Below are 12,804 nucleotides of genomic sequence, written 5' to 3'. Positions count from 1 at the left end.
AGATGAGGTGGGATGGCTGCCTTCCTCACCGGCCTCCCTGCTTTTCAAGCAGTCCTCTGTGCCCTAGTGGCTCACACGTTCATCAGCCTTGATCGTGATCAAAGACTACTTAGCCTCATTTGTCCCAAGCTTAAAGAAAATAACGCGGAATAGAAAAGGTTCTATTTTGTTTTTGAGACGGGCTTACTACGCACTCCCCTTGAACTCAGATCCACCTGCCTCTGCCTCCAGAGTGCTGGATTTAATGGTGTTCACCACTGCATAAATGGTAGATTGGTTATCTAGCTAGGCCCAGCCCTTAAAGAGTGAAATAGTTTATGGCCCTAGTACCTGCTGTCTGCTGAGCCACAGCAGGACACTAAGTGGCCTCTAGCGCTCCAATTGGTCTGGAAGGTAGGTACATTTGTTCACATTTCTCGGTAAAGTCACTGACTGGACTAGGACCCGGAGTTAAAAGAGCGGCTGAAGGCTGGGACAGAAGAGAACTTCAAGCTGTCCAGGGCTGCCTAGGTTCCTGCCGGAGGTCCCCACCCACTGTGCTTCCCGCCTTAGACAGCTCCCGGGTAGTCCCGCCCCTCCACCACGTACCGCCTCCATCCTGGCCCCGCCTCCGGGCGGAGCGGAGGCGCCGGGAGCGGTGCGAGCAGGCTGCGGGACCTTGGTGCGGAAGGCAGCGGTGGCCAGCTTGAGCCCGAGAGGTACTGGCGGGATCAGGGACCGGGAGGCACCAGGTTCGGGTTGGATACCCAACAAAGTAACCTGGATGTGAACCCTTGTAGTGTGGGGAGGGATGGGACTATTGGCTGCTTTCACTACACGCACCCCACCCAACCTCCTGCCCCAGTCCAGCCCGGAGTCAGCACGTCCAGTGTTCTGTCTCCTGCTGGCAGCTCCCACTCCCTCCTCTGCATGAGCAGATTTAGAGCTCCACTGAGTGGATTCATTGGTTCTGGACTTTTCTCAGCAGTGCTGGCAGCTGCTCCTGCTGCTGAGTATGTGGGGTTCCCCCTATTCTGGGGCTCCCCTTTTCCCAGTGTGACCTCTTTCCCAGCCTTGGCAATGCTGGGTTCTGGCCTGGGAGGAAACATCTGTAGCACTCCCTGGCAACAGAAATGGGGTCACGACCTCCAGATGTGCTGGGAAGCATCCAGCGCCTCCTCCTGGGGCAGCCAGGCCTTCCGGATCTGTGGGGGCGGGGCACCCCCTTTCCCCCCCAGTGACACAGGCTGCAAGGAATGTCCTGGCCTCAATGGACCTTGTGTGAAGATGTGGGATGGGGGGCAGAGCCCAAGTACACCCCTTAAGGCAGGGCCAGAACAAGAGGGAGCTCCTGGGCTGGGCTGCATACAGTCCCAGAGCTCAGCTCATGGCGAAGGGCCCTCACAGACCCCTCTCTTGTCCGTCTCCTCCCCGCACTGTGGCCTAAATCCAAGCCTGCATATGCCCACAGCTTAGTCCATGGACCTGGGGTCTACATAGTTCACACACGGACATAGTTGGCTTCACCTTTCAGTTTCCAAGCAGTCTTCAAAGAAATCAAGAAGTGCAGCATCGTAGCTTATCCTAGAAGACAGACAGGAAGACCCTGAGGAAGAGGTCTGCTCTTGTTTGGTTCTGGAGACCCAGCTGAGGGGTACCATGGAGCTGCTCCCTATCCCCTCCTGGCCTAGCCCCACTTGATGCCACTGGATGATGTATAAAACAGTACCAATGGAGGCCTGCCCCTGCCCCAGCTGTTGGCTTCATCCCTAGCTCCCCCCAAGGTGGGCTCAGCCTTCTCACACCTTTTTGCACCTGCTTAGTCTAGCTTCACCGCATTTCCGCACTTAGTAGGTCCTTGGGGCCTTGGGTGTTTTAGCCTTACATCCTGTGAGACCTTGAGCCTCTCCCGTCTCCCCTCACAAGGCTGCCTTACTCCTACGCACACAGTAGCAGAGTAGACAGGTGCAGCGCTGACAAGCCCCGAAGCAGCGGTTCTCAACCTCTGCTGGGACCCCTTTGAGAGTCAAACAGCCCTTTCACAGGAGTCACACTTGAGATATTTACGTTATGATTCTAATTTTTTTGGGGGGGTGGTTTTCAAGACAGGGTTTCTCTGTGTAGCCCTGGCTGTCCTGGAACTCACTCTGTAGACCAGGCTGTCCTTGAACTTGAAATCTGCCTGCCTCTGCCTCCCAAGTGCTGGGATTAAAGGCATGCGCCACCACTGCCCGGCTTGTGTTATGATTCTTAAGGGCAGCAAAATTACAGTGGTGAAGTAGCAATGAAAATAATTTTCTGACTTTGAGGTCACCATACCATTAGGAACTGTATTAAAGCATCATAGTGTTTAAGAACGTTGAGAACCACTGCCTTCGAGATTCAGAAACAAGGTTCAAATTCTAGTTTGAACATGGAACTAGTTCAGGCAAGCTCATCTTCTTTACCCGGCCTCACTGTGACCTGTCTCACTGGGTTCAGATCTCGCTGTCCATGCATGTGAGGCCAGGTAAACAGATATCCACAGGGTCCTGTTGGGGTTAGCCTCTCTCACTCCAGGGAGTGGGCATAGTGACCTGCAAGAGGTTAGTATTAGTCCTGTCCTTTAGACTTAGGTGTCTCGGGTCCCGTGACTGAGCTGTTATGACCCTAGCACCTTCCTCAGGATATAGGAGCCAAGCAGGGGGCTGGGCTGAGTTGGGGCCACTTCCTGTGTTATAGGAAGTCCTCTCACCACTGCTTCTGTCCTGTAGCAGCTGCCCCAGGAGCTCCTGTGTCCTTGAGGTATTGAGGCTTCGGGAATTGAGGGCATTGAGTCTAGGGCCTTGGGTGCTCAGCTCCTTGGGGACCCTGGAGGAAGTGGGAGGTACCAGGGAGGAAGGTCTCTGGGGACAGGACGTCCTCCCTTTGTCAAGTGGGCAAGACCCAGACACCAGTGACTGCTTTGATTTCCGTCCCAGTGGAAACTGTCTCCCGAATTTGGTGGCAACCCTTACTTTGGGCCTAGTTCCACAGCCAAGGTGTACAGGGGAGAACTAGGAGGCTCCGTGCCCACTAGACCCAGTCACTAGCACCCCCAGAGGCAAAGCATCCCAGCTCAGCTCCCAGCCTTGACCAGAGCTAAGCCTGGGATGGGGGCTGGAAACTTCAGCCCCAGGCAGACAAGGAAGTGGCCAGGAAAGCGGAAGCAGCTTTGATGGTCCCGGAGGGGGCCGGAAGCTAAATGGGGTGGTGGAAGACTGGGCTGGGGGCCTGAGTTCCTGTTTTCTCCCCAGGCCCATCTGAGCAGCCCCCTCCTCCTGCAGTGCAGGAACCACTGAAACCTCAGCCTTCTGGCTGGGCACCAAGGACCCTTGCCCACCAATGCGGCCCGGCCCCCAGAGAGTCAGGCCCACAGAGCACGCCCATGTGGGCCGGCGGTGTGGGGAACCCTCGGCGGGGCATGGCCCCTGCACCCTCCGATGACCTCTTTGCCCGTAAGCTGCGCCAACCTGCCCGGCCCCCACTGACACCACATACCTTTGAGCCGAGGCCAGCTCGGGGCCCACTCCTGCGCAGCGGCAGTGATGCTAGTGAAGTCCGGCCCCCTACACCGGCCAGCCCCCGTGCCCGTGCCCACAGCCACGAGGATGCCAGCCGCCCTGCTGCAACCCCTACTCGGCTCTTCACTGACCCACTGGCACTGCTAGGGCTGCCAGCAGAGGAGCCAGAGCCCACCTTCCCGCCAGTGCTGGAACCCCGGTGGTTTGCTCACTACGATGTGCAGAGCTTGCTCTTTGACTGGGCTCCACGACCTCGGGGGACAGGCAGCCATACAGAGGCAAATTCTGGGACCTTAGCTGAGGACCAGACTACCACCTCAGATCTACTGCTCGGGGCACCTGGCTTTGTGAGCGAGCTTGGTGGTGAGGGTGAGCTAGGGCTGGGCGGGCCAATATCCCCACCTGTGCCCCCTGCACTGCCTAATGCGGCTGTGTCCGTCCTGGAGGAGCCACAGACTCGGACCACAGCTTACAGCCTGGAGCACGCAGATCTGGGTGCAGGTTACTACCGCAAGTACTTCTATGGCAAAGGTAAGGGCAGGCGAGCCTGGGAGAGGCAGGAGAGGAGCTGGGTCAGAGGTCCCTGTGGTCTACATTCTATACAGTGGGAGGCTCGTGGGTTGTGCTTGCCCGGTAAAAGAGGAGCAGGAGCTGAATTGGGCTCTGTTGGCTCAACTCTAACCACCTCTTTAAGGCCAAGCCTGAAGTCAGGGAGTGCCCTTCCATCTGGCTCATCTTCATAACCCTCCAGGAGGCCAGCGAGCGATTTCCTATTTCCATATCTGTGGGATGAAACCCCGTTCTCATTATTAGCAGGAAAAGAAGCTTTCATGTCTTGAAAGGGAGAACCTAAGCTTTGGTGGAGCCAGTGCAGCATATGGACTTAGGCATTTGTTCCCCGGGCCTAGGACAAGGTGTAACGTGGGTGGGACTGCAAACGGGTGGGAGTGAACTTCTCCCAGGTTCAGCGCTTGGTGATAGAGTACCTAGGACAGTACTTCTGTGGTGGGCGTGGTGAAGAGATAGGGTGGTCTGTGGGTTTGACCCATAGGCCACTGACCAAACCCCCCCCCCCGGCCCCCAGAACACCAGAACTTCTTTGGGCTGGATGAGGCGCTGGGTCCAGTGGCAGTGAGCCTGCGACGGGAGGAGAAAGAGGGCAGTGGAGGGGGCACCCTACACAGCTACCGGGTCATCGTGCGGACTACTCAGGTGGGCTGGGATTACAGGCACAGGAGGTGGGTTCCCTCCACCACAGCCTATACAAAAACTGAATGTCCCTACATCCTATCCTTAGCTCCGGACCCTCCGTGGCACCATCTCAGAGGACGCACTGCCTCCCGGCCCCCCGAGGGGCCTATCCCCGAGGAAGCTTCTGGAACACGTGGCTCCACGGCTGAGCCCCACCTGCCTGCGCCTGGGCTCAGCCTCTCCCAAGGTGCCCCGCACGCTGCTTACTCTAGATGAGCAAGTGGTGAGTGGCTGGGAGGAAGGAGGGCTCAGCATCTGGGGAGATGGGGCTCCCTAATCCTGACCTGATCTGACAGACTGACCTCAGGAGAGCTGATCCACCTCCAGCATCTCAGGGAGAAGGAGCCAGCGTCACGGGAGACTTGTTTGATCAAGGCAGACTTGTAAAGCAGCCATAGCATGTTAGGAATGCAGAGTCTGGGGCTGCAGCCTGGCCTGCTCAGGCACTGCATCAAAAAACAAACAGAAACCCCTAGGGCGACTCCTGGGCACCTTTACAGTATGGCTGACCCTGTTGCTCTGCAGCTCCCTCACCATGTCACCATTTTTTTTTTTTTTTCTTCCCCCAGCCCATTGGGTCTCTTCACATGGGAAGCTTCCTAGAGCTTCCTGTTCACCTCAGGACACTCAAGCTAGTTGGAAGTCCTGTACCTTGTGCTGAGAGTTGCCCACTGGCCCTGGCTCTCCTCTGTGTTGTTTATTACAGTGGTCACTGAACATCTCATCCCTTCACGGTATCAGACCTAGACCAGATGCTGAAACCGCTCCAGATGAGATGCTGTCCCTGAGTGTGGGCAGAGAGCCCCTGATGAAATACAGGAGCTGCAGGGTTCAGTGACAGAGAGTGGGGGAGTGGGTCCCTAGAGGCCACTGACAGCACCCAAAGTTTCATACTGGAAAACATATAAGCCCCCAGACCAGCATGAGCCTGTTTTCTGGGCAGGCAGGATTGACAAGGTTTTTTTTTTTTTTTTTTTTTTTTCTGAGCAGAGATCTTTCTAAACCATTCTTGTAAGAGCCTTCTGCTCAGAAAGGCCCAAAGCTGTGGTTATTGTTCAGATTAGACATGGCAGTCATGGTGGTTACAGGTAATGATGAGGTGGCTCACACTCTGTGACAGACTGAAAAGTGTGAAGAAGGGCGAGATCCCCAGCTTCTCAGCCCTAGGAGTTGTGTTTTGTTGTGGGTCCCAGGGACTCTGGAGGAAGGATAGAGGAAGAGACATCATAATTGAGGGGGTCACGATGTGGCCAGGTGTGGCGGTGTGTGTCTTTAGTCCTGGCATGGAGGCAGAGGCCCCTGGCAGCTGGTGAACCAGACCTGGGGTTTGGGAAAAGGGCCTGAGCTAGAAGCAGCTGTGGGGGGAGAAGAGATTAAATATGCAGGGAAGCATAGGCGGAGAGTTTCAAGGAAGATGACATTGTTGTCCCCCAGTACTAGGGCCAACAGTGCCAGGATAAGGCCATATATATGTGGTCTATAAGGGGAGTTGTGGTTTTCTGTGGGCTTTGTTTTGGCAAGCCCCCACATACACACCCCTCCCCTGAGGTACAGAAGCCAGGACCTCAGGCATGCTAGGAAGCCCTCAGCCACAGAGGTTAGCTGTGAAGGAGGGAGGGAAGAGCTGGGGACTGGGGGATGGGATTACTTCAATGGGGCCAGTAGGGCATACCTGTCTGCAACTGGAAAACACTAGGAGAGGAATGTACAGAAAAGCCAGGCATAGTGGTGTATGCCTGTAATCCCCATATTAGGCAGCTGAGATAGGAGGATTGCATTGAATTCAAAGCCAGCCTGGGCTACATAGCAAGACCCTGTTTGTTTTTTTAAGATTTATTTAATTATTCTATGTACATGAGTACACTGTTTCTGTCTTCAGTCACACCATAAGAGGGCATAGGATCCCCATTACAGATGGTTGTGAGCCATCATGTGGTTGCTGGGAATTGAACTCAGGACCTCTGGAAGAGCAGCTGGTGCTCTTAACCGCTGAGCCATCTCTCCAGCAACCCTGTTTCAAACAAAAATGCAGGTACATGTCTAGACTTCCAGTATTTGGGAGATAGGGGCAAGAGGATCAGGAGTTCCAGGCCAGTCTTAGCTATGTATGAGTTTAAGTACAGCCTGGCCTATGTACTATAGCCTATCAAAAATACAAACAGGAAGGGGACAGAAATGACTCCAAACCTCAGAGGGCTGGGGTGCCAGCATGCTGGAGCCTTGAGCCGAGGGAACGTGGGCACTGTGCTTGGCAGAGGCTCTCAGCCTTCCTGGTGCCCTTTACTACAGCTCCTCATGGTGTGGTGACTCTGATCATGAATTATTTTCATTGCCACTTCATAACTGTAATTTTGCTGCCCTTAGGAATCGTACCATAAATACCTGACACGCAGGATCTCTGCTGCTATGAGACCCCCGTGAATGGGCCATTGGACCCTCAGAGGGGTCACAGCCATAGGTTGAGAACCACTGGTGTATAGGGTCCTTTCTGTGAGTCATCTCTTTTGTTGCTGGAGAAGTCATTAAATCTTCTGTCCCCTCCCTGCCCTCATGAGCACAGGGAGAGGGCAGGTGGAACCCACTTGATGGGCAAAGACGCCCAAATGGCTGAGTTCCTACCCTGGCAGCCCAGCCCCCAAGGCCAGCTCTTCCCATGCTCCACAACGTGGTGGGGCTGGCAGGGTACTGAAGCCTTTGTCTTCTGTTGTCCATGACCCCCTCAGCTGAGCTTCCAACGCAAGGTGGGCATCCTGTACTGCCGGGCCGGCCAGGGCTCTGAGGAAGAGATGTACAACAACCAGGAGGCCGGAGCAGCCTTTATGCAGTTCCTCACCTTGCTGGGTGATGTGGTGCGACTCAAAGGCTTTGAAAGTTACCGGGCCCAGCTGGATACCAAAAGTGAGCCTCTCCCCCGTCCCCCCCCCCCCAGAAGGGACTGGAGGTGCAGGGCAGAACTTTATCAGCATTCCTTAGTCTGTGGTAGCTGAGGCTGAGAATGGGGGCCGAGCTGCCCACAGCAATCTAGTGCTCTGCTCCCCTCTAAGTCTTACTTCTGGGTTCGTTCTATCTCAGCACCCCTATCCTGATTCCCCTTCACCCTGGTGCGGGGCTGCAGTCTATAGGAGAGGGGAGGGAATTTACCAAGGATGGGGGCTCTTGGTCTTCGTGGCCTAGGCAATAATGACTGGTGGCTGGGACATAGAAGTTAAGTTCAAGCAAGGCTCACTGAAGTCACCCACACTCCCCATGTTCTCTTTGTGTCCCCAATTGTCTGGCTACAGCGGATTCTACGGGCACACACTCACTCTACACCACCTACCAAGACCATGAGATCATGTTTCACGTGTCCACGATGCTGCCTTACACGCCTAATAACCAGCAACAGGTGTGCGAGGGGTTGGGACAGGCCAAAGACTTTCGGGAAGCAGTGGAGGGTGTTACTTCAGTGGTAGTATCAGAACCGTAGTTTGAGCTCTGCTGAACCCAACAACCGCTCCCCCCCCCCGCCCCCCATGCTGTACCACCTCCCAAATACCCTCCTCAGGCCTTTACAAGGTGCAGGTGGGGAACCACTGACGCCTTTGCCATGCCTAAATGAGGGATTTGGGGGGCACAAAGCTCACCTCTCGTTGCCTACCTTTAAACCCCAGCTCCTGAGGAAGCGTCATATCGGGAACGATATTGTGACCATCGTGTTCCAGGAGCCGGGTAGCAAGCCCTTCTGCCCCACGACAATCCGCTCTCACTTCCAGCATGTTTTCTTGGTGGTGCGTGCGCATGCTCCCTGCACCCCACACACTTCATACAGGTGGGTGCTAGGGTGATCTCAGGTCATGGGCACCGATGATTGGACACATCCCTCGCCCCCTTCAGCCTCTCGTTCCCTCACTACAGCCTTCCTCCACGCAGGGTGGCAGTGAGCCGCACCCAGGACACTCCTGCCTTCGGGCCCGCGCTGCCAGAAGGTGGAGGACCCTTTGCAGCCAACGCCGATTTCCGGGCCTTTCTGTTGGCCAAGGCACTCAATGGTGAGCAAGCGGCTGGTCACGCACGCCAGTTCCACGCCATGGCTACACGCACACGCCAACAGTACCTGCAAGACCTGGCTACTAATGAAGTGACCACTACTTCGCTGGACTCGGCTTCGCGGTTTGGCCTGCCATCTCTGGGGGGTAGGCGCCGGGCAACCCCTCGGAGCCCAGGCGCGGAGTTGCAGGCGGCGGGCGCGCTGATGTGGGGCGTGCGCGCGGCTCCAGGGGCGCGGGTCGCAGCGGGAGCTGAAACGAGCGGCCCGGACGACGCCGAGGTGCCCTGCTTGTTGGGCATCTCAGCAGAGACACTGGTGCTGGTTGCTCCTCGCGACGGCCGCGTAGTCTTCAATTGTGCCTGTCGCGATGTATTGGCCTGGACCTTCTCAGAGCACCGACTTGATCTGTACCACGGGCGCGGGGAGGCGATCACGCTGCGGCTCGACGGGGCCCCAGGGCAAGCCGTGGGCGAAGTCGTGGCACGTCTTCAGGTGAGCCAGTGTCTAAAACTAAGGCGCCGGCCTCCCCTGGTCCGGTGCGCATCGGGGGCGGAGCCTACTGAAAACTGTTAGGCTGCGGCGGTGGGGCGGGGAGAGGGGGCTTGCACAGGTGACTTCTAATCTCAGACTCTCCAATTCGAATACACAACTATCAGGTGGGTCGCTAGGGCTCCACCCGCATGCCGCGTTAAGTCGATCGAGGCCGGGGCGGGACCGGGGCGGTGCCTCTGCAAAGCCACGCCCCCAAGGGCCACTCACCCAACTTTTCCTTGCAGCTGGTGAGCCGCGGCTGTGAGACCAGAGAACTAGCGCTGCCCAGAGATGGCCAAGGTCGCCTGGGCTTTGAGGTGGATGCAGAGGGCTTCATCACGCACGTGGAGCGCTTCACGTTCGCGGAGACCACGGGGCTTCGGCCTGGAGCTCGTCTGCTGCGAGTCTGCGGTCAGACGCTGCCCAAGCTGGGTCCTGAAGCTGCTGCCCAGATGCTGCGCTCTGCGCCCAAGGTCTGCGTCACGGTCCTACCTCCAGACGAGAGCGGCCGACCGCGAAGGTCAGGGCACCGGGGGTGGGGGCTTGTGGGGGGGTAGGAGGACTGAGCAGCTGGCCCATTCTGTGCCTCCCGTGTTAGCATCAGCATGCTCTGAATCGTACCTTACTCATCTAGACTTGAAACTGTTTAAGTTCATGCTTTCACTCTCTAAAGGTCAAATAGCCCCTTCTATTATTTCAAGATATTAGCTCCTCCACCCTAAGTATACACCAATTGATCACTTCCTATTCTAAACCCAATATAGGCAAACTTTTCCCATAGAACCCCCAATAGTAAATACTTTTAGACTTTTGGAGCCACTCTTCTGCCACAGTCACTCGTCTCTTTTGTAGGAAAATGAATGTGTGCCAGTATCTACTAAAACCATGGAGGCTGGAATTTTAGGATTTGATGTGGATGCTCTTTGTCTTGTGGAGGGGTTACTGGTAAACCAATGTAGGGTCAAAAAAATTCCAAGTGGAAATACATTATGCTCAGACTGTGTAATTTTTCCATGTCATGAAGTACTCTATTAATATCTTTTAAATAATTTAAACATCTAAGAACTAAGGCCAGAGAAGTGGCTCCACCATTAAGAGCATCTGCTGCTCTTGCAGAGGACCTGAGTTGGATTCCTAGCACCCACATGGTGCTCCACCACAGCCTGTATGCAACTCCAGATCCAGGAGTCTCACGCCCCCTTCTGGTCGTCATTGGCGGTTGCATTCACATGTGCCTGCCCCCTCCCCACATAAATACACATATACACGTCAATAAATAGTTCAAGATATCTAAAAACTATTCTTAGCAGATAGGAGTTTGAAAAACTGGCATGTGTGCTAATAAAAAGGAAGAGAAGCATAGACTGGATTTGGCTCCAGGCAGTGCACTGTGGATGCTAATCAATTTACATTACATTGTTTAAACTGTAAGTACACTTCTGTATGTTTGACAGAAAACACAGAGAGAGTAGCCTGCTTAGGATACATGGGGCAGCCATGGATACAAGGCTAACAGTGATATTTGTCTGCTATAGAGTCAGGATGCCTGGACCTCTCTTCCTTTTGGATGTCTCTGGCAGTAGCTCGGATGGGGTGGATGCTGTGGAGGGGATGGAGGGACCTACCTGATGTTGCCCCACCCCCACCCTCCAGGAGCTTTTCGGAGCTGTATATGCTCTCTCTGAAGGAACCCAGCCGGCGTGGGGCCCCAGAGCCAGTACAGGATGAAACTGGGAAGTTGGTCATGTTGCCTCCCACCAAGCAGCTGCTACATTTTTGCCTGAGAGACAGTAGCAGTCCTCCGGGGCCTGGGGATCTGACTGAGGAGAGAACAGAGTTCCTGCACAGCCACAACTCCCTGTCACCTCGAAGGTACACGCACTGGGCTAGCCTGACCTGAAGGCACGGCTCTGGAAGAGCAGCTCTCCGTTCTGAGTCACCCCTGCCCTCCTTAGCTCCCTGTCCGATGAGGCTCCAATCCTGCCCAACACCACTCCAGACCTCCTCCTTGTCACCACTGCCAACCCATCTGCACCCGGTACTGACAGAGGGACACCCCCTTCCCAGGTAAGCAGAAACAAGGCTCTGGAGAGTCATTGCAGAGGTGACATTGGGTGTTACAGCCTTGCTGTTCACTTTTGCCCCCAGGACCAGTCAGGAAGCCCCAGTAGCCATGGAGACACCAGTGACTCAGCCCCAGAACTGAAGGCCTCCATCCTGCCCAGAACCTTGTCTCTGCGGAATTCCATCAGTAAGAGTGAGTCTGGCGCCAGGAAAGAGGACAGGAGGAGGAGACGGCCAGTTCCAGCCCCTCCCCCACACCCCCTGCCCCAGTTCTAGCCCCTCCCCCACCCCCCGCCCCGCCCTCCCTAAGCCTTTCTCCTTTAACTTGCAGTTATGTCGGAAGCCAGCAGCGAGACCCTGGAGGATGAGTGGCAGTCCATCTCAGAGATCGCTTCTACTTGCAACACAATTCTGGAGTCACTGTCCCGGGAGGGTGAGGCCGCAGGGCCCAGGGGGGAGGAGCCAGGATGATGAGGTTTATTCCTTTCAGACCTGCCCACAGTCTCTCTCTCTCTCCCCTATAGGACAACCCATCTCAGAGAGCGGAGACCCCAAGGAAACTTTAAAGTGTGATTCTGAGTAAGGTTTCTGCCCTCACATACCTCCTCATGTGTGTGTGTGTGTCTGTGTGTCTGTATGTGTCCTTCCCTGCCTGCCCACTGGAGTTGAACGCTATCTAGGCTCTGCTTCCACAGATACCTAACTCTCAGAAGGCAGGCAGGGTTGGGTTATCAGTCAGGAGTGCCTCCACTGCTTCCGCTGAGTTCTGACCCCATGTCCTCAGGCCAGAACCCGGGAGCCTGTCAGAAAAGGTCTCTCACCTAGAGTCCATGCTCAGGAAACTCCAGGAGGACCTGCAGAGGGTGAGGAGAGAGCCTGACAGGGGTGCACAGGGCTACCCCTGGCAAGGGTTCTGACTACCATTCTTCAACCTAGGAGAAGGCAGACAGGGCAGCCCTGGAGGAGGAGGTTCGGAGCCTCAGACACAACAACCAGAGGCTGCTGGCCGAGTCCGAGAGTGCCGCCACCCGCTTGCTCCTGGCCTCTAAGCATCTGGGTTCACCTACTACTGACCTTGCCTGAGTTCCAGTCTGAATCTGGACCTGCTTGAAACTGCCTGGCCCCTCGGAGCAACTGGGTCATACTAGTGCCCTTCCTCAGGACTTCTTCCCTGCGCTGAGGCGCGTCTTAGCACTGTCCCCTCTTCCCAGCCCATTTGGTGGCTAATACCTGTCCCTGTTTGTAAATATTCTGTAAAGGAGACATCAGAGTTAAAAAAACAACAACAACAAAAAGCAAACAACTCTATTTGTGTTTGTATGTTCAAGATACAGAGGAGGGACCGGGCGTGGTGGCGCACGCCTTTAATCCCAGCACTCGGGAGGCAGAGGCAGGCAGATTTCTGAGTTC

At 55.5% G+C, this 12,804-nt stretch overlaps 1 protein-coding gene across 3 annotated transcripts; it reads left to right on the top strand.

Annotated features, from left to right (window-relative positions):
- Positions 1–3: 3 nt before the first annotated feature.
- On the top strand, positions 4–12,700 carry Sipa1 (signal-induced proliferation-associated 1). Of its 3 annotated transcripts, none has more exons than XM_021201158.2 (17): positions 4–698; positions 1,514–1,763; positions 3,255–4,052; positions 4,606–4,733; positions 4,819–4,995; positions 7,496–7,670; positions 8,054–8,157; positions 8,423–8,580; positions 8,682–9,291; positions 9,576–9,850; positions 10,984–11,202; positions 11,286–11,397; positions 11,479–11,587; positions 11,726–11,827; positions 11,919–11,973; positions 12,179–12,257; positions 12,331–12,700. In XM_021201158.2, the coding sequence occupies exons 3-17, from the start codon at positions 3,386–3,388 to the stop codon at positions 12,475–12,477; spliced, it is 3,117 nt and encodes a 1,038-aa protein (XP_021056817.1). In that variant the 5' UTR covers positions 4–698; positions 1,514–1,763; positions 3,255–3,385; the 3' UTR covers positions 12,478–12,700. The 3 variants fall into 3 exon arrangements, with proteins under 3 accessions (XP_021056817.1, XP_021056801.1, XP_021056831.1); XM_021201142.2 differs by lacking the exon at positions 1,514–1,763 and adding an exon at positions 2,733–2,763 and having other exon boundaries at positions 12,331–12,697; XM_021201172.2 differs by lacking the exon at positions 1,514–1,763.
- The last annotated feature ends 104 nt before the right edge of the window (positions 12,701–12,804 follow it).

Source organism: Mus pahari, chromosome 1 (genome assembly GCF_900095145.1).
Source record: "Mus pahari chromosome 1, PAHARI_EIJ_v1.1, whole genome shotgun sequence".
Classification (NCBI taxonomy): Eukaryota; Metazoa; Chordata; class Mammalia; order Rodentia; family Muridae; genus Mus; species Mus pahari.
The sequence above is the reverse complement of the archived record's forward strand: the minus strand, read 5'-3'. Positions and strand labels throughout refer to the sequence as shown.